The 26271-nt window shown below is 39.0% G+C and overlaps 1 protein-coding gene across 29 annotated transcripts in view; it reads right to left on the bottom strand.

Moving 5' to 3' along the window:
* CIT (citron rho-interacting serine/threonine kinase) overlaps positions 1-26271 on the bottom strand; it is a gene marked incomplete at its 3' end in the record, with an annotated part of 121251 nt that overhangs the window by 5492 nt on the left and 89488 nt on the right. For 16 of the 29 annotated variants that reach the window (XM_080559098.1, XM_080559100.1, XM_080559095.1 and 13 more), the window contains 21 exons: positions 24692-24745; positions 16636-16833; positions 15970-16163; positions 15354-15489; positions 14040-14144; positions 12552-12692; positions 12257-12364; positions 11398-11560; positions 10990-11154; positions 9767-9904; positions 9310-9490; positions 9012-9103; positions 8628-8732; positions 7595-7764; positions 6536-6628; positions 6203-6338; positions 4668-4807; positions 3716-3808; positions 1298-1406; positions 1045-1173; positions 236-316 (listed from right to left, as the gene is read on the bottom strand). In XM_080559098.1, the coding sequence (XP_080415224.1) occupies positions 236-316; positions 1045-1173; positions 1298-1406; positions 3716-3808; positions 4668-4807; positions 6203-6338; positions 6536-6628; positions 7595-7764; positions 8628-8732; positions 9012-9103; positions 9310-9490; positions 9767-9904; positions 10990-11154; positions 11398-11560; positions 12257-12364; positions 12552-12692; positions 14040-14144; positions 15354-15489; positions 15970-16163; positions 16636-16833; positions 24692-24745 (2731 nt within the window). The remainder of the gene's footprint in view (positions 1-235; positions 317-1044; positions 1174-1297; positions 1407-3715; positions 3809-4667; positions 4808-6202; positions 6339-6535; positions 6629-7594; positions 7765-8627; positions 8733-9011; positions 9104-9309; positions 9491-9766; positions 9905-10989; positions 11155-11397; positions 11561-12256; positions 12365-12551; positions 12693-14039; positions 14145-15353; positions 15490-15969; positions 16164-16635; positions 16834-24691; positions 24746-26271) is intronic. The other 13 variants (XM_080559108.1, XM_080559113.1, XM_080559088.1 and 10 more) reach the window with 4 other exon arrangements.

The raw sequence follows: 26271 nt of genomic DNA, 5'->3' as shown, positions 1-26271 counted from the left end.
GACTAGGAACATTAAGGAAATACATCACTTAGGTTTACTTTCCCCTAATTGTTTACACCTCAGGTGGTCTGCCATTGGGATTTATAACAATCTTAAAAATTTCCATAGCTTCTGGGAGCACTGGGAGAGGGAAGAAGAGAGAGAACTCCTGAGAGTAAAGAATGCCTTTCCCATGGGAGCGTTTTCTTGTTTCAGTAATGTCCATAATCCAAGCGAATGTCCCTCTAACACCTACCAAAAGCTAAAGGTAAGCGATTCCATTTCAGGTCATCCGTCCTACTGCGTCTTCCATAGGAATCCACAAAGACCCCGAACTCTGCCAAGAAAAGTAGTGTTATGTCATAAGCAAGTGCCTGGGTATTGACTCACAGTGAGAAGGTGCTCACCGTCTTGCATGTCCTACAGTGCCTTGACATTGCATTGTCTAGATTTAGGAGAACTTGCAGTACCAAAAGGTACTTAACTTCTAGGTCTCTTTATACCAGTTAAGGTAAGGTCATTATTTCATCTGTTTTTGCAGCTGGGAAAACTATGAAACTCCTACTGTAACTCGCTCAGAATTGCTGCTACTGGGCTTTTGAAGACTTCCTGTGCATTTCCAGGACACTATCCTAGACAGCCAATAAAAGCAGCTATAAGAAAAAACAACACACCCTCTTTTTATCAGCACAAGACAATTAAAAGGTCTCATGTATATATATGGAAACCAGACAAGAATTCCAAAGTTTGAAAACCCCCTAATGTTTTATTGGGCTGATCAAACACCTGTCTGCACTGAACACTGACTACAATCCCTTCTTTTCTGGGCATAGAAGACTATTCATGGTAACTGATCCACAGGCACAGAGAACTTTTAAGTCAGAATCAAGCTGATCAAAAGTGCTTCAGCAGACTGGATCAGGAACGGTTATTGTAGCACCAGCATCCTGTGCATCTTACTGTTTAAATCACAGGAAGTAAACTGTTCAGCTTTCTATTCGAACAGTACCTTCTGACAGTTCACAAACGAAGAGCAACTGTAGTACAATCATACAACACGCTTACCATGGAAACACAGCAGATATTCCTCCCTCTGCCCCGTTGGGTTCACCTGAATGATACTGACTGGGAAACTGTTGGTGGATGCTGCAAACACAGCAGAGGCCAAAGTATGATCATTTTTATCCAGAAACTCTGCAAAGAGAATCGGAAAACCAGGTTGATCAGCACCCTTTTTTCCCCACCAAAGCAGTACTTCCATCTCCACCAAAAGAATCTGTGGAGCCATTTGGTGCATTCCTTAGGAAATGCCTCCTACCCTCCAGCGTATACTGTTTCATCTCAATTTCATAGAACTTGTTGGTTCCAATGATGATGCTGTAAGTGGTCAAATGTATGCAGCTGCAAGGCTCTGAGGTTTCAATCTCCTGGAAAAGAGGAAAGTATAGACCAATATTAGTTCCCTGTAATTCTTTACAGCTATTAATTATTGTGGAAGATTATACATTGCCACACTTACACACTTACAGTCAGCAACCCCAAAGTCATTAACCATCTCTCAAAAACATGGAAAAGTAATGGTTAGAAGGAAATGTTTTTATTTTGTTGCAAGTGACATTTGCTTGAACATAGAATTGTAGGTCAGCTCAACTCTGGGTGCTAACCTTACTGAGAAACTCTTCCTTTCTTAAAGATACGCCATCCTGGAAGACATTCTGCTGTGTAGCTCAGTTTTTTGTAGCAGCAGGGAGTGGCTCCCTGCTTATTTATAGCAGACCATAGCCACACCGACAACTGCACATCTGAACAGTGTGTCTGGAGGTGACGTATGAGCAGGACAGAGCAGTTAAGAGTTCAGTCAGAGAGATGTCACTGTGAAGTATATCAGTTAAATTTGCCCCAACTCCTGAATAGCTGTGCTAAAACAATCACTTCCTAGCCTGGAAGTCGCTAGGATTCAGAGCAGCTGCTAGAAAGGCAGACAGAAGATCCTAAGACAACTGCAGTAGGATTGACCCAATCGAGTCCCAAACTCTTACAACACAAGGAACAAAACTCTTGTCAGTAGTCATGCCCACCACTGTGATTTGCCCAACAGAAAGAATCAGCTCACTAATGCATCTCTGCTGTGAACATGACTAAGAAATTAGCTCGATGGCTCATTAAAGGTGACAACAACAAACATACACAGTCTTCCTTCCTTCCTTGTGCAAAGCAACACAGTACATTGTCCACCAAGATTTGCATTATGACTGAATACCTAGAAAAGCTCTGCAGGCTAGACTGACAACACAGACTTTAAGATCTTCTGAGGATAAGGCTCCTTGCATATCCACATTTGCTCCCTAAGCTGCTTCAATTAATCCATAACAGTCCCTGATGGAAAGGTCTCAGAAAACAGAATCCCTTCATGAAAGTTGCCGTTCTCCTTTCTACAATAATGTGTGGCTACTGCCACATTCATTGGGATTTCATTGGATCACAGAACTGATGTGGTTATAAATTAGGATGTTCTAACATCTGTACATTCCAGACCAGCATTTTACCCTGAAACCCTATAGCAATCAGTTTGATTTGCCTCCATCCTAAACTGTAAAGATCGCTTCAAATATTTGTATCCAGAGTCATGGATTTGATCTAGACTTCTTTAATCTCTACTGTCTATTGTTTACCCTAGTTTATCTGGAAATTTAGTTGGCAGCACAGAAGAGCATATTCTGGGCTTGCTGCCATCTTGTTAGGATCTAAATTAAGTTGTCTGGATCAGTGAAGATAAGGAAAACCTGTCTTCTAAAGCACGCCTTTGCACATTCTTTCTGTAAGCCCTTGTCAAGGCACTCCGCACCATGGAGAAGCTGAATGGCAGCACTAGCAGAGTGGTGGCTATGCATCTTCAGAGTTTCCTGTCAGCTCGTACTCCATTGTGAGCAGGACTTGATATCCGCCACAAAGCTTGTACACGTTCCAAGTTTGCTGGTATCCTCATTGTCTGTGCCAAGATCTTCTCCAACAAATGTATCTTAACTTCCCAGGAGGCCAGCGCAAAGAATGTGTGCCTGCAACTGCCGGTCTGGAGGAGTTGCGGTGGATCTGCTTTTCATATCCACACTTGGCAGAATGAAGCAATACGTGTGCCAGTACCATGCAGTACCAGTGGTGCAGGCAGGCATGCTTCCACACACAGGAGTTGTACACACAGCTGTGTAAGGTCTGTATCTTATTGCCTTGTTGGCTGGCCAGGAGAAAGGATGCGTATACCAGGGCAAGTATAGCAAACAGCTGCCTGTCCTGTGATGGGATAATACCAAATACACTTTGATTTCCCTCGGAACAGTAAACAAATTCAGATACCTATTGCTTCTTTAATTGCAAAGAAGAGAGGTCATTTGTTGAGGATTTCTCCAAAGGGAATAAAGGTGAAAGAACACTGCTGGATAACTAAGAAGAAAGCCTTTCTTGGGTAAATAAGCAGGGGTACAATTACAGCTGTGTCCGGTATCTCAAAAAATCCCAATTCCCTGTTCTGCATCTCTCCAAATATGCCAACCCTTGGTGTAGGAACTTGCTGCCTGCTTTCTTTTTAGTCTGTGCACATTGCAGTTTGCTATCATTTTAGCTGGAAAGCAAATGTCCTTATGGATGCACAAAAAGTTTAAGGTGTTCATTCCAGAGCAAAGCAAAGTCTTAGTGCAGGGTGTCAATTGCCTTAGCTACTGAAGAGCATTACTAAGCTTACCTTTCTGATGCAGAACTTGTTCAAGCTCTCGTTATATCGCAGAACAACCACTTTATTGGGCATGGCTGCACAGATACAAAGACCATTCTCCACCTGTATGGAAGTTTACAGGCAAAGTTTAGGGTGGTAATGGAGTAAATTCTAATGCTGAGTGCATGGAACAGATCCAAATTTCTCTCAACACAAAAAGAAGTTTGCAGAGTAGTAAGGTAGTTATTGCAAAGTGGTGAAATAATGAAAAGCCTCTCCAAACTCAGAATGTAAATTCGAACTGCTTCTATCATTTCTTTTATACTTGAAAAAAGTTAATAAAAATCAGAAGCTTTTCCACAGAAAAATGTTTCATTAAAAGGAATAAAACTGACACAAGTTAGGTTTAATTTTAGCCCCTCAAGCTGTTATCTTAAACATCTCTTTGAACTGAATGATGTTTCGTTTGTTATCAAAGTAATCTGCAGAATTAATTGTTAATGAGATGATTTTTTTTATTATTTTTTACTGTGGCTAGATGTTCCATAATGAAACTGGGAATTAGCAGAAATATCAAACATTATCAACTGACACAAGTACGTAAATAAATTTGCTAACCTGGAAACTGTTACATGACATTCAAGAACAAATAGCGGATGAATTTCACTAAGTATAAATCTTAAAATTGAAGTCAACTGTGAGGAGACATGCTATGCTTTGCTGGATTTCTTATTATGCAGAAGTTTAGGATATACCATCATGCCATCCTGACTGAATTTATTTGTATTTGTAGTAGATCCTCCAAATTGGCTCCAGCTCAGTCTCTTTTCCACCTGTATTCATCTTACTTCAAGGAAAAGATTTAAAACAGGAATACAGACTTTGGATTTGTTGCCAGTGAAATAAAGATTCTGATTTGATTAATATTAAACTTGGTACAGACTAAAGAGTGGTCTGGGAGCAGGAGGGAACTCTATCCTACCTTGCCAGCAGCAAAAAGGTGACATCCTTTGACAGCCTCAAAGACATTTGGTGAGATATCAGGCTGGGCTGGGAGGTGAGACTGGGCTAGCGATTGCTTCACTTTTTTTACATCCACGAGACACAGAGCCCTTTCTTCTCCTGCAGACAAAAGCGGTTACATTTTGTCAAGGGAAAGCTCCCTGTTCTCTACAGGTCTGTTCTGTTACCTAAGCAGCAGCTTATTATTACAGGCTGTTACCACAGTAACAGCCACAATGTACCATGTACAATTCATTTAATATAATTCTTATTAAAAGTGAAACCGAAAACTTAAAAAAAAAAAAAAAAAACCAGCAGTAAATCCACAGGGATAACAACCGTGGATTATTAGTGTTGCTAAGGTCTGGTAGAACATCATTAATAATGACCTCATTAGGACACTACCCAAAATTAGCCAGGAAGCTTTTTTTTTATTCTTTAGAACTTCTTAAAGCGAAAGGTTCGTTAACCTTTCTGTGCCAACATAACTGGCAGTGGGTTTCCAAGTGCTCCAATAAATTGCATTACAGACCAAGCCTGATTCGTCTCAAGAAGCCTAGGGTCTCGGTAACACAGCCTTCTCCTAAAAGAAAGGATGCTAGTATTCCTTTCATAAGGCAATCTTAAACAAGCACTTTAACAAGTCCCCATTTTGTTACGTGCATCAGTGTTTAGAGCAAGAAAGGTTGAAAGTCGTTGTTGGCCCTAGGCCACAGAGATCACACGATGGTCCTTGGTTTGTTGACTATGTTAAAAAAATGGTATGTACCGATTAGGAAGGAACATGCTCAGTAACTAGCTCAACACTTTTTAAACTTGCATTGGACTGTTTGCTCTAGGATGTAGTCAGAGACCCTTCTCCAGCCTCCACCACTTTTCTGTGGAGCCCCAGAGAGGACACGAGCACTCCAGGCAGGTTCTGCTCCTCCTTTACTGCAGCTGCTCTGCAGTGTCTCCTCCTGCTGTATAGCAGGGGAAAGAGGAACAGGCTGATTTTATTTCTGAACTGCAAAGGGCTCAGAATGGCTACCCAGTTCCATCTGATTTCGGCCTAGCTGAATTGCCTAGCTGCTCCACTCACTTGCCTATGAAAGTCATATAAAAAGGAGGAAATAACAAAACGGGTAACTGCGGCTTAAACCCATGGACACCAAGAGTGCTAAGATAACAAAGAAAACAGGGATACATTTTGAAACTAAAACCAATGAAGACTGACCTCTTTACAAATCAAAGCTGGAAACGTTTTATCTCTGTTCCTCACTCCCTCAACTTAGGAAATCGAGAAATTGCTTTCTGTCACTTGGAGGGTTAACTAAGCCTTCAATCAGACATTCATTTACATCAGACAATGCTGCGTTAAGCACAGTAATTGATTCCTGATAATATGCTGATTTAAATGCATAAATAAAAATTCTGTAATTAATCTAAAGGAAGGGCAGTGAGTTTCCTCCTACCAAAACAACACAATTACCACAAAGTTACTGCAGGCATATATGGCAGCAGATAGCCCCCTACCTGCTATCATGAGTAGCTTCTCCAGATCCTTGATGAGGTGAATTTGGAAGACAGCACCCACTCCTGGGATGTGCGTTAAGGAATTCTTTAATACATTCAGGGCATAGAGACCTTCCTCTGCACCCACAAGTACTACCTACAGTGAAAACAGGAAAAAAAGAAAAATAGCACATGTGGTGAACAAGGAATGCTCCAAGAGCAAGCTTGAATAATTTCATTTACCAGTGAAGAGGAAAAAAACAAACCAATAACCAAGTATACAATTACACACACAGATGTTAAGATACAATTTTCATGAAAGAACAATAAAATATTCAGTAAGGTTCAACTGACCATTGTCATTACCTGGTCACTAAAGGGCATTGTGCAATTTATATCCAAACGGTCTTCACCTTCTAGCTTCAGCAGGGAGTTTCCAAGCAATTTCTGCAAATGACAGAAAGAATTTTTTTTTGTTGAGTTCATCTTGATCTCTTTCTCTACTAGTATTTTAACAATGTAAAGTCATCATTTCAGATGGGAGAAAAGTTTAGCACAGATTTCCTTTTCTGAGAAAGCTAAAAGTTGCAGGGTTTCCTCCTATGAAAGAATTAGTATACTTTCATCTACATGAAATACAATTAGAATTAACCTAAACTCAGACAGAACCCATTGTTGTCCCTATCCTTTCCATTTCCCTCCATCTCCTGTAATGAAGCAGTGACATTTTTTGAGAAGGATTAAAAAAAAAGTCCAAATGTCAGTGGGAGCTTATATATTTTCTCAGAGACAGAAGAAATGTTAGCATGAGAGATGATTTCCCCCTCGTCAGATATTCACTACCTCCAGAGCTAACGTTTTAACATATAATGCCATAGAATCAATTCTCCCTTTATCAGAAAATAAAGAGTTATCAGTACAACAGTGTTAAAAAAGGCTATCCAGAGACAAAATAGCTCAATTTAACCTCTTATTCTTATCAGAAATAAAATTAAAAGTAAAAAACAAACACAGACTTCCCCCCCAAGAAACAAAAGGAAATCCCAGCTCCCTAAGAATGGAAGAAGGAGCTTTTTGTTTTTTTTTTTCTTTCAAGGTTTGCTCATTCCATGTGGTACATTAGAGGATTAGATTTAAACCACATCCTAACTGCTGTTTCTTCCTTCTGTTTGCTGGAATTAGAGATCATTTTAGGGTCCTCTTACTACATGCCCCAAGTCTAACGAAGGCTATTGTAATATAAAGCTTCAATCTCACAAGGAACTAGTTCCTGTTACTCATACTGTCCATCTCAAGGCAGAAATAACTTACCTTCAGTTAAACCTCAGTGTGTCAAATACCAAAAAAAATATTTTTCAAACACTCTGCTCCCTCCCAGAATATTTTATTATTAAACGAAACTTTTATACTCACAGCATCAGCCTCAGCTTTTTCTCTGGAAACTCTCCCACCTGCCACTATTGATTCCAGTGCTGTGACCCAGCGCTGTTTGTCAGGGAAGCTGGGTGCTAACAGGTAGAGTGTTCTACCAGGCCAGCAAGTGGTGTGTGGATGAGACTCCAATTTTAGGATATATGGCACATCTGAGATGTTGTATAGATAGAACAAGACTTAGATTAGTTTTCACAATATTGTCAGTGGACTTATATCAACACCTTTCAGCGTCATTGGAGAGAAGTTGTATTTAGCAGGATGTGTTATCATGGCAATTTATACATAGGTTTCTCCTTTACAGGTCCTGCATAGGCTAGCCACTTAAAGCTAAGTATTAGATAGAGGTATGCAAACCATACTTACAAGGCTGTCTCTAATAAATAAGAATCATTTCTTGTCTTTTATTCAAAAGAGAAACATTATGGAAAAGAAGTACAAGCCAGCCACTCAGCTAACGTTTTCCCTGTACTGTTCAAGAAAAATCTGTAAAAATTGCTTGTGGAAACCTTTGTTTTTAACAGTCTGTATCCTTTAATGGTGAAGTCAAGACATACATAATCTTTTCATCAGTTCTATTGAATACATACAAATCAAAACATTAACATTTTTTAATAATGAGACTGTATATACACCCCACAGTGTTTCTAAGTTAATAACTTTCTGGTTAGAGTACAATGGTGGCAAGAATTACAAAATTTCACACTTCATAGCGAGCACTGAGCAAAGAAATTTGAAATAAACCAAGTATGCCTTTAAGTATATTACAAAATACTAATATTTACTTCCACTTGGCTTGATGGTTATCTTATTCACAGCTCAAGTACCATGACAGAAGCAACGGCCTGTGTATCTAGATGACTAACCTATTCACCTAATTCAGAGAGAGGTAACCTCATAATTGCACGGTTACAAAATGAAAGTTAAAGAGAGAAAAATCTGTTCAGCTAAACAGAATGCCAACTGATGTCAAGCCAGATGAAATCCATTTGACCTCACGTACATAGATTCTCACCTGTCTTTGCTGTATTGGTAAGTTCAGTAGCTCCTACAGCTCCATGAACAGTTACATCACCATCAGGAAGGCAGAGCTCAAATTCTTCCAGAGGCCTCTGTCCAGCTGCAGAGAGAACAGGGAGATGGACTAAGAAGAGCAAATAAGTAGTGAGAAAATACCTGTGATAGCAAAATGAAGCGCATACACCCTGGATATTTCCCAGCTGGACTGTACTGACATACCAGCCAATAAAACCATAAGGGATCTAAAAAAAATCAACTATGTTGCCTTATTACAAAGGAGTAACTTAATTAGCTACAGCCACAGCAAACAATCCTTAGGCCTCTCCCAACAATATCTGAATATTGAAAGAAAAATTGTTCTTCCTAGAAATGCTGTTACCTTCTCTTGCTTCTGCATCATAAATGAGCACTTTCGTTCCTTCCAGGACAATATACTTCCTGTCCCAGCCCTGCTGCCCACGTTTATTATTCCTGAAGAAAATAAGCACAAAATCGCATTGGATTTTCTACCTGGATTATGAACATAACAAACATGCAAATTGTAGGAAGAGATTTCAGTAATAGTAAGAAACTGTAATGGGCATGTACCAATTATCACCTCACATGAGCCAGGATAATATATAAAACTTTTCCAAATGTTTCAGCACCTGATATGGCACCAAGATTCATGTTTATACCTTGGCACTTTCATCCACCCTTCAAGACGTAGACTGCTGCTTGGCTCCTTCAGCTGCAGACCGGGAGAATTCATTTTATCCCGGCAGAATGCTTCAGAGAAGTGTGTGGCATATTCTGCTGGCAGTCCACAAGTAGCTGGCAAGCAAGTTGAGCATTTTGGGTGACACATCACCTGGCATTCTGACAGAAGGACAGAGAAAAACTTATGTAAAACGACAAAAAAAGCACGGCACAGTTGCTTCAACTTCTAATGCACAACCCCCAGCTTTTATAAGAATTTCCTTCTACTCTAAACCATCAGATGTTTTCTAATGTAGAATGTTTGCACCAAGACGTTTCAAAATCTTCATGCTTGGTCGTTTATTCAACTTTCACTGGAAATCTATTCTAGACAGCTGATCCTTTTTCATTCTACTGCCATGCTACACTCTGTTCGCGCACACGCTCTGCTCTTACCAAGACATTTAGATGCTTGCCGTCCAAAGTGCACAGTATCCAGACATACCGCACATTTTGTTGCTCTCATATTTAGCCCCACATTAAAACGATGTGGGATATTGTGATGCATTCGCTCCTTCAGGCGCCGACTGTACTCTGAAAGGGACAATATCCATTATCAGGATTCAAACTGTAACAGGGATGAAAATTATAGTAGGTTCGGACATTTTAAAGCCAAAGGAATTAAAAAGTGATAAAATATCCCTATCAAAACCCCAATGAACATAGACACTGTCAGTTTTCCTTTGCAATCTGCAAATCTTAAACTACGTCTCCACCTCAGTAACTACCTTATACAGGTGCACAGAATATGCCACTTGAGAACAGTCTATAGAGCTGAAACTGCTACTGTTTGGTGTAGCAAGATTATGCCAATCAATCCAACTGAATTTCAAGTCTGCACTTAACTGCAATTCTTATAATGTGCTAGACTAATCACAATTTTGCTTATAGCGAACAAACCCTTCAGCACCTATACTTTTGTAGTCAATACACAGCAGGCCTTTTCCATACAGCCTTCATACTAACCATCAGTGCCAGCATATCTTAAAGCATACCTAAAATCCCTGTTAGTGGATCTATTCTGTATTTTTGGTCATTAAGGAACAGAGTTAATCCTTCAAGGCATGCTCTTTTACCGAATAACATGATTCTATTTTCCTGACCATGATCTATCACTGAAGACATCTTCCTATGCTAACGCTACCCATCCTTACAGCACCCTGTGCCTCCCCAGTATCTGATGGTGAGACCTATTTGTGCTTTTGGCTTTTCCATTTTCTTCTAAAGACTCAAAGTTGTAGCTCAGAGTTTCTAGGTTTGACACTCATTCTTGCATACCAGTTAGTTAAGAATAAAAGAGCAGAGCCCTTAATCCCTTTACTTTGTGTGATGACCCTCTCCCTTCCATTCTCAGTAATATGGAAGGGTATCCCATTCTTCTAGTTAATAGGGTATCAATATCTTTGACCTGGTAACTTCCACTTATGCCTAACCCAAGTCTTCTCCTATTACCAAAAATCTTGATAGAATCTTTCTGCTCAGCAGAACAAATCTGTATGCAGCTTAGACAAGTAAAAACCTTAATTGCTAAGGAAACAGCCGTAAATCCTTTTGATCAATGCACAGAATAGTACAGAAAATATACTCCTTTGAAAACCAGAAGTTCACCAAGGACCTACCCTCTGGTGTGGAAGATTCCTTCCTGCGACTGGAGGGTGGAGCAAGCAGACTGATTGGAGTAGGCTGATGCTCTGGTGAGCGGACTATGGCAGACATGATGATCTGCTGCCTGGCTGTGGCTGGAGTGGATGGATGAGGGTGGTCTGATATTTTCCGATGAGCAGCTACAGATGAGATAAATATCACTCGTCAACATAACCAATATGAAGAACTAGTTCATAGCAGTGGTTCTGTGCAACCATTCAATGGTTGCAACCGGCAGAAAAATGTGTAGCCTTACTGCATCTTCACAGCAGTAGATAAGATTTAAACAACACATTACTGCTCTAGTGGCATACAATTAAAGGCATGTTTTCAGACCAAAAATGTGCGTCTCCTCCAGATTCACCTTTTCTGCTAACTCCTACCTTCTTCGCGAGCAGATCTGAGCTCAATGCGTGTTTTCTGTAGAGCCTCCTCCAGCTCAGCAGAACGAGCTTTCTCCTTCTCCAGTGCCACTTTCAGCTCATTGTATTGCAGGGGAACCTGTGTGGGTAAAGAAGGGTCCTCTTTCCGCCGACTAAACAGGCCCTAGCAACAGAAACACACAGACAACTCCTAACTCCTAGTAAGAGATGGCTTAAACTAGGCAAAGTGAAACTAGCTAGTGGCAGTCCGGCCAGAGGGCCTAATGGTAATTCTGATATAAGTAAGGATGGACTTTTATCTCATACTGGCACTGGAGAAAAAGTGTTGAGATATGGATTAATTTAAAGAGGGACAAACATTACCTGTTAGTACTTACACCTTGAGTTTCCGAAAGCATCTAAACAGAGGATCTCAAAATATGTGGTTAAAGTTAATTTAAATTCAAAATGACAGAACTGCTTATGACACAGATGTGACAAGCCACGTCACCTGACTAATCAGTCCTATGTTACAAGACAACCACTCTAGATACAAAATATGTTCATACACACATACATACTTACTGTTATAAAAAAGAAAAAAGCATGATATAATTAAATTAAAACTCTGTATTCCTACAGCCTCATTGATGTGTAGCTACTGGGTTGTAACCTAAGTATTGTGGGAATAACAAAATACAGGAAAGGCCACGTGAAAGACATTCTGCCTTGTAAAGCTTGTGCTCAGTGACTTGAATACTTAGATGAGGACACATTTGTGTTGCACAAAGAAAGATAAAACAGAATATTTTGAATACACAGCACATAACTAATCACAAAGCCATCATTTAACTCCATGCCTCAAACCTTTTTCACCCACCTTTTTCTTTTTTGCTGGTTGGTCCATCTTTGCCTGCAGGAAATCAATGAGTTTGGTTTGCTGAGAAATAGTGCCCTCCATTTTCACTTTTTCATGGGAATAGAGAACCTGTGAAACAAACAAACAAATAACGTAAGCAATTTCATCCTAATAGTAGAAACAAACAGACAACTCAAGAGGAGAACAGAATTAAAAACAGTGTATTAGGAAGTGTCACACAGAAACAGTAAGCCACATCCCAAAACTCCACACTAAAGAGGAAGCACAGTCCTGCCCACTGTTTCCTCACCCTCACCTGAATGTTTTCCAGCTGATATTCCAGATCACTTCTTTCAGTCTTCAGAAGGTCTGCTCGATCTAGAGCCTCCTGTAGTCCTTGAGTTAGGCGGAAGATGTGATTCTTTTGCAAATCCATTTGCTGCTGCAGCTTTGCCTGCTGTTAATAGAAAAACAAAGGCCAGTGTTTGTTTTTTTAAAAAAACTATTACATGTTAACACTCCTGGTAAATTAAGCATATTGCACAACTTAAAACTAAACTGACACTTTAAAAGCTAAAAAACTACAATATTCTAGAAGTTTTCCTTCCCTTCAGAATGCATTATGACTATTTCCGTGTAGTGTGTTGACATTAATTCATAGCAACAGAATTTCTTTCAACTGTGTTCAAGTTAATTGCTTTTTAAGTATTTTAAAATTTTGTAATTATTAATTGTACTGCACACACATGAAGTAATTTGCATGTCATTTCTCAAGTCCTCTATGCAATCACCAGAAGCTATCTCAGCTGTTCCTAGTAAAAAAAGATCTTTCCTATAAACCAGAATAAACTCCTGCCTCTATTCACATGAGATGAGGAAATTTAAGTCCAAATGTCTACATCTTTGTCTCCAAACAACAACAGAAAAGAGCGCATGATACAACTACTCCTAAATAGTTTTCTTGATGAGAAAATCCCCAAGTATGAAAACCACCAATGCTCAGATATTATTAAGAGCCAGAAATTTTTCACTGCGATTCATAACGGAATTATCAACTCTACAGTAACTTGCCAGTGCCCCAAGTACATCAACGGGCTCTAACTGCCCTGTGCAGCCTGCAACCACCTTTCTCCCAAAATTCTCCTCTACAAACTCTTCCCCCACTACCTAGGTTTTGGCCTGCATTCAACGTCTCACTGATATGGTGCAGGTGTATAACCTTGGATCAGACCTCTGTGAACCCAGCTGAATTATGAAAAAGAGAGCCATGAAAAGCCTCACCTGTGGCCTCCACCCCCCATGCACCCTCAGCACATTGGCTCCAGAGCTGTTTTTGAGCTATGGTCCTTGCCCTTGCTGTGTCAGAACTATTGTGTAGGAATGCTGTACCTGGGCATGAGCACTGCCTTGCAGAGGTGACCTAGGATGTACCTTGTCACTACAGGCTTCTCCAATGATCTCCAGGGCACCGGCTTAACCCAATTACTGTCACCAGGCCTGATCTGGTCTTCTTGTGCAGGTACTGTGGGACTGTGCCCACTGGCTGCAAAGTCCCTGTCCCTGCCCACCTTGCTGGCAGCTCTTGGCTCCCAGCTCACCTTTCCTTGCGCAGCAGTTCACCTTTACAGCTCCCTGCTGTGGCCACCCATTTTGCAAAGTTTTAAGTAAAAACAAAACCCCTATCTTAATTCTCCACAACTGTATATAAGAACAGATATGTAATAACTGCTACCCACACAACTTTCTCCCTTCTTCCCCACACTGTAGAACCTTCTTTAGTTATAACTTGAATTTACAAGGTTACCTCTTCCAGAAGCCTCTGCTTGAGCTCCCTTTCTGTCTCAAGCTTCTGTTGTAAACTGCGTGCATTCATCTCCAACATAGCATGCTTCTTCTCCAGGTCATTGAGCTAGGTAGGTGGGATAGATGATCAGGACAAGGCTAATAAACAATGTTCCACAATCTTAAAATCCAACTTCACAAAGCATACACAAAAGAGAAATGGTACAACTACCCTTTACTTAGTATAACGGGCTGGGGGGGGACAACAATTTGGTATGTCACTGCTCAAATTAAAAATGTGGACATCAAGTTATTGACAGAATGCATTGTACGCTCCTGGGACAGGCCGTTTTTACCTTCAGTCTTTCTCAAAACGGGCACAAGCACAGACTGGGAGACGAGTGGCTGGAGAGCAGCCCTGCAGAAAAAGCTATCTCGGGGGGGCGGGGAGGTTGGTTGCAGGAGGCTCAGTATGAGAGGACAAACTGCATTTTGGGGTGCATCACACACCGCACAGCCAGCCAGGCAAAAGAGGTGATTATCCCACTATACTTAGCACTGGTGCGGCCTCACCTGGAGGTATTGTGTGAAGTTCTGGGCTCCACAATAAAAATGTGTGTGTGTGTGTGTGTGTATAATTTATTTTTAATTTATGAATATAAATAATATTATATATACACATGTATATATAAACATAAAAAATACTGCATCCAGAGGAGGGCAACAAAGCTAGTAAAAGGGCTGGAAGGCATGTCCTATGAAGAGAGCCTGTGGACACTTGGTTTGTCTAGCGTGGAGAAAAGTAGGCCAAGAAGTGACCTCATTGCTCTCTGCAACTTCCTGAGCAGGGGAAGAAGAGAGGGAGGCGCTCTTCTCCCTGCAAACCGACGACAGGATGTGCAGGAGTGGCACAAAGCTGTACCAGGGGAGGTTCAGACTGCATGTTAGAAAAAAATTCTTTACCATGTGGGTCATCATGCACTGGAACAGGCTTCCAAGCAAGGTGGTTGATGTCCCATGCCTGCCAGTTGGCAAGAGACATTTGGATAATACCCTCAATAATATGCTTTAACTTTGGGTTAGCCCTGAAGTGGTCAGGCAGTTGGACTGAATGATCTTTGTAGGTCCTTTCCAACTGAACTAATCTATTCTAAAATGAAATCCCAGGTCTTTGGCTTGAAGACAGAATTCTATCCTATTGACCTCCCATCTGTGATCTTTAATCTGCCCCAGCACCTTGAAAAAGCTGCTCAAGACCACATTTCCAGAAGTAACATCTCTATAAAAGACAAGTATCTCAGCTAACAATAAAAGTCTCAGGCTGGAAGTTACTTACCTTATCAGAAAGGCTCTCAGCTTTGAGTTTTTGTTCCTTTAGTGCTTGCTGGAGGGCTAGAATCTCTGCCTTGTGTTCTTTGACAGCTAGTTCTACCACCTGGCGAGATTCAGTAATACGCTGATCTGCTCGCACTCTGCATTAAAATGGAAAACACTGTTACCTAACTCCTTTCTGGGTTTGACCTCTTCCTAGCATGCAGTGGCATCAATAACTTTCAGGGGTTTGCCTCAAATTCAAGATGTTGCTTTATAAAGCCTGTTTGTTGCAACACTTTTATTATATAACCCTGTTCCTGCCCCTGCTAGAAAAGCAGCCTGAAGACCCCACAGTAACAGTTTGGAGCAAGGACTAATTTTCCATATAACAAAGTAGAAGAAAAAGAAAATCAAGACTTTTATAAATTGCAGTGATAAATACCATTCCCCTTGAATTGCTCACTTGTAAAGAAACAAAAGGAATAATATTACTGGTGAATGACTATTAACTAATATACCATTTTTAGAACTACCTCACAAGAATTTATATTTAGTTCCAACTCCCATATCCTATTCTAAAAATGCTTTGTAGAAGCTCATACAAGTTAATAAAAACGTGCAATAGAGAGAGAAAAGACCTGCTCTGTTTCTCAGTATCCAGCATCCTCTGCAACTCTCTGACACGACATTCAAACTGAGACTTCTCATCCCCTAGAACGTTTCTCCATGCTTCCCACTGACGCTCTTTCTCCAAGAGTTCATCATTCAGGGCCTCCAAGTCCATTACTTGCTCTTCCAGCATTGTACATGTTGTCTTCAAGGCCTCCATAGTCTAAAAATAAATCCTCCTATCAATTCTCACATCCCACATCAAGCATGCACTTTAAGCTTCAGCCTTACCATTTAACTTACAGTACATGCAAATTGGCAGCAAACATTAGCTGGTAAATCACAACCCATTTATTTCAAGGCTTCCATACATTCACTTGTGATTGCCTTTAATGTCAGTTCTATCACATTATGAAGATTTTGGAATTGCCAGGGTCACAAACTTAAAATAAATAATTCTAAGTTACAATACCTTTACAATGCTAAATATCTAAATAAAATTGCATAAAAACACAAAGGGAAATAACCAAAAATTTCAATTCATTCAAGTACATGGGGAAGGAAGGCTTAAACAATAATCGGTCCAATCGCCTGTAAAGGCATATTCATTCCCCACAAGCTTTCAGATTTAAAAGAATTTTTAGCATTTCAGATAATCATCTAGCTCAGCTGTGATCCAGATCTACGTTACTTACTTGTTTCTGACTGGTAAGCTGCATCTCTCTCTCCGTGATCTCTCGACGGAGATGATCAACTTCACTTCGCAATTGGACAACCTCATCGTTGGCCCCTGAGGCCTCATCAAGTTGTTTGGACAAGAAGAAATTCTGATTGTTCAGTTCTGCATTGTCTTCACTGAGCTGGTTCAGCTGCTCTTCCAAATCTGTTATCACCTAGAAAGAAAAATAAATTAGATTATATGTCAGTGAGTACAGCTTTTAGAAAAAGTGTTCTGCTCTTGCAGAACCATTTATTGCCCAGCAAGCAGACAAATACAAGCCGCTTTCTTTTGCAGATTTACACACAGGCTGTATTATAATGGCAGATTTTATGCATGGGAGTGTACTTAGATTAGGAATAGCTTTGTTTCTTACACAAAATGCTGTGAATTTTTTTTGATTGGGTTTAGAGTATAAAAATGCTGCAATGCAATTTAACGTGACAGTTCTCTCTCAAATAATAAAGTACTGTGTTGGGAGTCAGGAGTTCTGGTTGTATTCTCAGATCTGCTGCTGACTCAGTGTGCTTTTGCCAAAGCACCTCATCTTTTTTGCCTCAATTTCCCCTTAAGTGAAATGAGGCTAACGCTTCTCACAGAGACTTTTGAAGCATGATATTTAAGAAAACTGAGTAAGAGGTGCAATGAAGGCAGCATAATCTGATGAATCTTCCTAGAAACGTTGTTTAGATTACTATAAGTAGCACTATATATAGCCAGAAAAAGCAGAAAAATGCAAGAAATATTTTGTCCAAGCAACATCAGCATAGGATATATGAAGAAAGAAAAAAACATGGCAGCACAACAGACTAATAGAAAATCAGTGAAAAGCAAAACCTCAACAAGCACAATAGCCTTGCCTTTAATGAAGTGGAACCGTCCACTTGTTAAGTCAGAATAGCATTAAACTATAATGCTTTAAACCACATTCCCCTTCAATTTAAAGACAAATACAAACAACAGCAGGCCCTTTTCACAGTCCCTTTTCATTTTTATGAATGAAAGGCCATAAACACTGGATGGATGAATACCTGTACCTCTGCCTAACTGAAAAGCAATGTCATCACAACAGAAGGGAAAGGATCCTCAGAATAATCTTGAAAACAGCTTAATAAATAGAATTTCAGAAACCATTAACATTCAACTATTAGAAATATGTTCAAGAGGCATTTTTGCCTAGATGTCAAAGAAAAGCGAATAATATACTTCATTAAATGGGACAAACTAAAATCCCAGAACACAGTTGGCCACACATTCAAATTTAAATGTTCCAATTTCCTACACAAGCCAAGCACTTAAATATATAAAGCAGTAGAGCATAGCACATACATCTCTTCTCAGCTATCTGGAAAGATGACAACCATTTCTTTTTGAAGAATCTGTAACACATATTGGCTGCCTTTTACCATGCCTCTCCTAAATCTAAATTAACGGCATTTGATTTTTAAACTGTTGGCAGAAAAAGTCCAACTGCCATTACTCCCTGCTGGGTGAAGGGGAGATTCCCATGTGTTGGGTCAAATTGAAGTGATTCATAATCTAAAATACAACATTGCTAATGAAAATCTGATCGTGTGGTTGTTCTTGAGCAGTCTTACTGTTCAAAATATGCATTTTATTCTGTATCATGTATCAAGTTTTTGAAGAACCCAGACTGTATCATCAGGATGTCTTAGTGTCATATTGCTGTAGGGATAAAAGCTTGCAAATGTACTTAAACAAACAAAAAGGAACAAAATGCCTGCTTTTCCAGTGTTTTACCTACCATTCTTACAAATAACATTGTAGATTTCTACTAGCTGCCAAATCAGATAATCCCTTTCTTTTTCTTCTACTTTTATTTTTATTTTATGTTTAATCACACCACGTATCTTGGGAATTTTAAGGAACCTGTTATACAGCTATGGTTTCTTCCACTTTCACTGCATATATTAATGCAAGTACTTTGTATAGCAGAAAGTAGAGATAGGATGGAAACAAAATGGATAAGGTGGCATGCAGATATAATACTTCAAACTACTTGACTCGTATTTAAAATTAGCTGTATTTCAAGTCAGTTTTTTCCCTTTAGGGCTGGAAGCTAAGCTCCCACTGACCTTTATTCTAGGTTCTAAGATTGTCTTCTTTCTCTGGACATAACCGAAATTAAACCAAATCACCCGATATTTCACTGTTACATTTAATCGAGTAGGATATTTCTGGAAAATTTCAGACAAAGAACAAAGCAATTAAGAAGGGTTCCAGAAGTAGTAATGTGATCACCTCTCTTGAAGATTTTCCTAACAGTTTATTTATTGAAAATTCCTAAATGGCTTGGCTTAAATTTCAAATATATTACAACCTATGTAATGCAATCTAGATAGATAGATTGTATTTATTTATTTTAAAGAGAGATAATTGGTTCTTCTCAGTATAATGTTCATTTTTTCATGGAGAAAGGGAAAATTTATTGACAAAATTTTAAAAAACCTATCTATTGGTATATATAACCCAATACGGTTACAGAATTTATAAGTACTGTAAAGCCTAAATGGTGACAGGTAATAGCATCACAGGAAAATGGGGCAAGGTGTGATGTAAATGGCTGTCCTGTGAACCAACAAGGAAGAAAACAGATCAGGAAAACACATGTGATAGGAGATATCGTCTTAGGCATACATATGTACAAACTATACCAGAATCCTGTATCTGAAAAGAGTCAATAGTTTTAGGTATTTTTCTTTTTAGTTAAGGAAATCCCCAGGCAAAACAAACAAACAAACAAAAAACTGAGCTATTCTGGAAATAAATTTTTAAGTATATTAAAGGAAAGCCTAAAAGGAAACACTACTATATCCACTGTTATATCCTTCTGAAACTCAAAATATAATTACAAAAATCTTCAAATGTAAAGCTTATAAAACAACCAAACACTTGGAAGCTTGGAAAAGCACTTCTAGGCAGTACAGGCAGCCTTATCTGTGGCACTGTATCAGCTCTCACAAAGCCACTGAAGTTTTCTTCTCAATCTATGTACATCTTCATCGCAGCAAATACAAAAGATTGTGATTATAATCTAACTGGACCACGCTAATCTTGACAGACTGTTCAATATATGCCACATCTAAGCACACAACTTATCTTTATATTGGTATAGAAGATGGTATCTCATTCTTAAATACTATGGATCACCCGAAGCATAATAACTTTTCAGCAAAGTGATTATATTCAGCACAATTCCCTCCCCACTGCACGGTATCAGAGAGGCAGTGTTTCTATATCGTGAGATTGCACAGATTCATAGGTATTATACCTGACCCAAAAAAATTCTCCAGGCAGAGATCACAAATTAAATTGTATAGCAACCAGCAGTTCAGGACTGTGATGATTAGGTTTGTATATCAGACACAGTGTACAAAATTTAATCCATACACTCCACATGTCAAAACCACAGGCAAAATAACGAGGGAAAGAAAGAAAGGAAGCAGTTTTAGAATACTCCCAACTGCAGTTCGCAAACTTCTCCAAAACCTTATCCAGTTCCTTCAGGAAGATGTCTCAGTTCTCAGATGCCACCGACAAATGTGCAGGAAAATGTTAGGACACAGCAAGGTTAACTGCTTCAGAATGCCATCAGCAGTACGTTCTCTGGGGTTTAATTTCATCTCTGGTACAACCTTAATTCAGAACTTCTAAACTAACGTATAGTTTTACCCTACTCATTTCCACTCCTCCCACCATCACTGAGCTTTACTAGAAAGTTAGCTGTCAGAAATAAGGAAGAAAAAAGACAAAGCCATCTCTCACCCCTAAATTATCATGAGAAGAATGTGGAGCAGGCACCAGCTTCACTTCATCTTAACCTACTCACATTTGGACCTGAGATAGCAAGCTGTTCTAGCTGAAAATTACCGAGCATCTTAATGACCACAGGCACAGATGCATACTTGAATGCAGACAGGCTTGTGTGTCTTCCTGTATGATGGATATTTAATAATCAACTCCTTGCTTTCCGCCTCTTTCCATAATCAGAGAACTTCTGCGACTTGAAACATACCTTACACTGTGATAGATCTCAGTCTCCAAAAATTCATCACAGCTTAGCTTGGGGGACATCACTCATTAGTAGCTGCAAAGCAGGAGGACACTGCATGGTCTGCATACCCTTCCTTCCCACAACAACTCAGTCTTAAAACATACACTCTCCTGTATTCCTCAGTCCTACTCCTCAGAAGATGAGCTGCCTCTTCCAACCGTGAGCCTTGTCCTCAAAGCACGATGATGTCGTCCATAAAGATGGCCCCATTAACACCACATCAACACCCTAAAAGTCTCTGACTTTTTGTTAGACTACAAAAACTACACAGCTCCATTTTTGCCTATAAGAAGCACCTGTCATAACATTTTCTGTGAAATGAAAATCAGGAACAACCCCTCCCAACCAACAGCCAGTAACATAAATATACGTACGTGCGTGCATGTATGTATGTGTGTGGATATTCTTGTTTGTTTGTTTGTTTTACAAATTTAACTAAGCCATATAAAACTTTTCGCCTGGGTATTAGCCTTGTTACTGCGGGCAAGATCTCTTTACTCCAAGAGATAATTTAGCAAAGTATGTAACATGCCTGAATATAATTTTGGAAGTTCTCAAGAATACGTAAAGATTTTTTCCTGTATGCCAACTAATTGGGCCAATGTGGATCAGGAGCTCACACTGAAATCAGGACTTCGTGCATGACTAAAATGGTACGTGTGCCTAAGGGCTTGTTGTAGTTTTAATGCCCCACTATCCCATCTCATAGACAAGTGCAGAATCAAGCATGTTAATGCTTATGATAGCAACACAAAACAATCACAAAGGAACCTCAGGGAGGAGAGATAAACCTTATTTTAATGGTGAAATCTTGAATAAATGGAAGTGCAACATCCAATTAGTACTAAAAATGCCATTCTCCTTTCTAGAGTAAAAGCAATAGCCTGTACCTGAAAAAAAAAAGGAAGATTCAGGCAGTGTATTCCTGGAATAGCAATAGTATTTTTTACTAAGCTGATTGTAAATACTTTATGGGATACCTTTTCTTCTGTTTTTTTATACACATTGCCACCTCCTTACTGAATGTTTTCTTCTTGAAAGAATTCTATTATTATTTAGATAACTTAGCACCATTTTTAACATCAAATGCATTGATGATCCAACAAAAAGCCATAATTAAAAGCCAGATGGAAACAACTGACAGAAATGTAAATCTTCCTATTTAAGAAAATGTATTTTATTTCCAGTGCTTTTGCTGATTGCCAGGGAAATAACTTGAATTTTAAAACTCTAATGGATCACATGGCTAATACTTTTGATAGAACAATTCTTTAAAGGTAGGGAACTAGTCCTTCATCCCTCAACAGATTTGCTGGATAAACTATCATTGTGAGAAGATTATGATAAAATATCACTCTTCATGTGTGGCCATGTGCATCTGTGTGTGTGTAGAGCAGGTGCTACAATTTGCAATTTTTATTGTAATTATGTATCTTATTATTTTTTGCACAACTGAGGTCTTTGTACAAGAAAGCAAAAGCTAGTATTTTCTTTTTGACCCCAACAGTAAAAAAAAAAAAAAAGTTACAAGATGAAACAATGCAGAGCTATCAAAGCAATTAAATATGAATTCAGAAAGACATAAGAAATTAAGACCAACAATATAGCAATGGTCTTTATGTACACACCCCAAAAGACAACAAATTTAAAACTGAAAATAGGAGAACCTAAAAGATTATTGACTTGGGTCAGAGGCCTCAGCAAAAGAAAGGACAGGAGTGCAGTGAAGGTACAATGAAAGCAGATGCACATCTGAGGTGTGAGCATCCTCTATAACTGGAAGCTGCGACCTTTGTAAAACTAGAGTACAGAAGTAGAGTAAGTATTTTTATTTATCTTTTGAACACTAAGAAAAATATCAAAGTAATGCAGTCTTTCAATAATGTGCTTTTTTTCCCTCTCTAATCTTATTTTCATTTTTTCTTACGCTGTCTTGGGTTACTTAATAAGATTAACTAAAAATTAATTCCATACCAGAATTCCATACCAAAAATTAATTCCATACTAAGTTTGCCAGAACAGCTCAAGGAGTTTGTTTCACCTCAAAATGGATGTATTTTCAAAACTTGCTAAAAGAATAAGCCTACTTATTGCTATGGTGCATAAGTAGCAGCATATTACAATTATTCTCTTGAAGTGCTATTTTAAAATGAGTATATATTCTAACCACCTTCAAGTAGAATCAAATGGTCACCAAGAAGTGAAACCTGCATCATATCAGTCCCTATTCAATTAAAATGAGGCTGAAATATCTGGTGAAGGCACCATAATAAACGTTACCTGATCCCTCACTGTCAATAGAAGATTGTCCTATCATTTATCTCAATGGCCCACAGTAAAAAGGATGGACAGCTAGAACTACTTATAACACAGAAAGTTTCTATCCATGGTCAGTTAAATTATACATACATTCTCCCAGGCTGGAAAGAGAATGTATGATGAGCATGTATTATTCATGTAGGAACTATTTCATTAATTTCTTATTGATGAAGAGGTTTTCTGATGCCTGATCCCACTTATCCCACTAACGGACATACAATGCACAACACTTAAAAATCTTTTCATGCAGAACATTCAAAGCTCTTGACATTCTTGTAATCCTATGGGTCAGTCCTCACTGCTGGAGATTGCTCGCCACACTTACGGAGCCAAAATCCTACAGTAGTGAGATAATGAGTTACAACCTCTGAAAGGCAGCCTACCAGACAGTGAAAAGAAGCTACAGATTTTCCAACGCAACTGGTTTTTGCCTGCATGGAGATCACATAAGTATTTTCACAGAAAGCTGTCATTCTTTACAAAGGCCAAGACAGAACAAAAGAACAGAAAATATAGCTATGGACGTAGGATACATGACAACACACATGGAACCAACCTGCGCAAGCGAAGAAGACTACAAAAAGCGAAGTTTCTTTTGAAGACTTTCTTTTAGATGGAGGTTAATACATTTTGCTCTACTTCCTCATTCCTTCAATAGAATATAGTGATATTCTATTAACAGAAGTTAAGCACTGCTTAGTGCTGAAGAGTAACTGAGGGAAACAGAATAACTCTTAAAAGATATTTTTGAAAGACGAAAACTTGTCTGTTAGATACTTATTTTGTCCTTTATTTAGTCCTACAGCACAAAAACATAGATTTGAGGAAATCACTGGAAGTGGGGAAACGATAAAAAAAACAGCAGTTAAGCCTTGCTTACAGGGTGGTATAAGGAGAAAAAGCCTAAGGAGATCAGCAACCAATGCTGATCCAGAGGTTCAATGCTTCTGCAGTTCATGTCATTGGAAGTCAGATGTTCTCATCAAGCATCATAAGCAAGTTTGAAGTGGTAATCTGCAAGAATACCTACTAATACACAAAGCCTAGGACATCTCTCCTGGACTGATGAAATGAATACAAAAACATGTCGAAAGATCTCAGGCAATGTAAGGTGCAAATTAAGATCCTAGAGTCCTTTCTGCTCTTTGAGCAGATGACCACATGTCATTGCATCATCTGGAACCATAAATTTTCTTGTCTCTTCAAACAGGCTTGAAATCCTCCTTAAAACCCAGAGTAGCATAAATGCTCTCCCATTCGCTCTGGCCTAGATCTACAATGCAGCTCAGGATTTGGACAGGTAGATCTTTTCTCCTTGTGAGTAGAAAAAATCTTTACCTACAGTCGTTTTTGCAGCTGCTACACCATTCTTATTAGCTGCACTGCAATGAGATATTTTTAATTTTCTTTCTTCTCCAAAAAGAAGAATAGTATGAATTTCATAATCCGAATAAAACCTCACAAGTGAGGTTTACCTAAAGCCTAAAAGGAATCAAATCCAATCACCCTAGCTCCTACTAACACCTTGAAGACAGGAGTCCGCATTAGTAACTAATGTCATCAAGGAGTAAATAAGTAAGTTGTTTAGTTCCTTATCCTTAATTTCAAAATAATTCAATGATCTGTATTTAATACTCACTGTGCAGCTATTACGAAGGGCTTCAAATTTACGCTGGATTTCATCTCTATGTGCCTAAAGGAGGTAAGAAGTTAATCATCAATTTTTCATACATTAGAATTAGAATCCAACAGCTGTTGCTAAACAAACTGCAGAACAATCTACCAGCAAGCAAAGTTTGGAAGGCAGATGCTGCACACTGTGAAAGCACTCTGTAGTGGCAAAGAACTGATTAGCAAAAGTCACATCCTACTTAATCAAATTCTCCTAATTCTAAACTACTTTAGGAAAATGTACAAACTCAAGAACTGATTATATAAAAAGTTCCATCATAAATGGTCACCTGATGATATATAGATTCCACGTTAAGTTTGTACATTCATGAGTCGCTTTTACTTCCATACCCAGATTAGTGTTTTGTATAAAATAAATACTGCATACAATTTAACGCTTGCAAAGAAAAACTACAATGAAGCATTATGCAAGCTATCCCAAACAGCTCTGCCAATCTACCTGAATCCTACCATTAAGTACCATTTAATCCTAAGCCTCTCTAAGCAGCAGTGGTGAAACACAATAATCAATTCTTTGGAACACAGCATCCAAAGCACTGAAAAGGGCAAATGCTTATTTTAAAGAAAGCAGTATTGCATGCACCATTTTACCTCCTCATTTACAAGCAAAGCATGACAAAGCAAAAGTTCTTGTTTCAGCCTCATGGCCCCTCTCAAAATTCATTTAGACTAACAAAGTGATTTTACAAGTGTATAATGTCATATGCTATCTGAAACCTTAACAAATGAAAGGTCAGTGCACTAGCACTAGTGCACCAGCTACCTTTCTTTATTCGGAACATTTTTGTTAGAGCCAAGAGACTAAACAGGACAAACTCTTTAGCAGAAATCAAATAATGAGAGCTAAAATATTATCTTACCACAATGTGAAAAATAAAAAAGTATATACAAAAAATTCCGTATCAGAAATTCTCCAAGCCCACTGAACTGGACTATCTTACAACAGCTGGTCCAAAAGCACTACCATTTTGCCAAATTAACAGAAGCAGTAACTGAGTGAACACAGGTCATATACATTCATCTGTTTCACTGGTGGCATAGGGTAAAGATATCAAGCACATCATCATCCTGTTAGCAGTGATATTAGCAGTTATGCAAAGCTTTCAGCTGGGAGGAAGAAGACCTCAATTTTGAGCAAAAAGAAACCGATGCCAGCCATGTTCTGTTCAGTTTCTCTTACGGCCTGGTATTGCTGCCATACTTTCCCAGCATGTACCTGCTTAAGAACAGCTCTGCATAATACCTCCGTTCACCCACCCAAAGCATCAATCTAATAGAAGCACTATCTCAGCAAAGCCTACTATCCCTTCTAAAAAACAGCAATGGCAGAAATATCCAGAATAATAGTTCTTTTATCAAATATCACTGGAGCAAGAGAATACATGTTTTCAACACTTCAAAATAACTGGATTCAGAGGTCTCATTGAAGACTGCTTCTTCAATGAGGGTAAGCTGTCAGCCGAAGTAGCAGGTCACACACTTTTCTCCTCTCTCTCTCCCCCCACTGCCCTGGGAATCCTTTCTGAA

Source organism: Anser brachyrhynchus (genome assembly GCF_964034855.1).
Source record: "Anser brachyrhynchus genome assembly, chromosome: 17".
NCBI classification, from domain to species: domain Eukaryota; kingdom Metazoa; phylum Chordata; class Aves; order Anseriformes; family Anatidae; genus Anser; species Anser brachyrhynchus.
The sequence above is the reverse complement of the archived record's forward strand: the minus strand, read 5'-3'. Positions and strand labels throughout refer to the sequence as shown.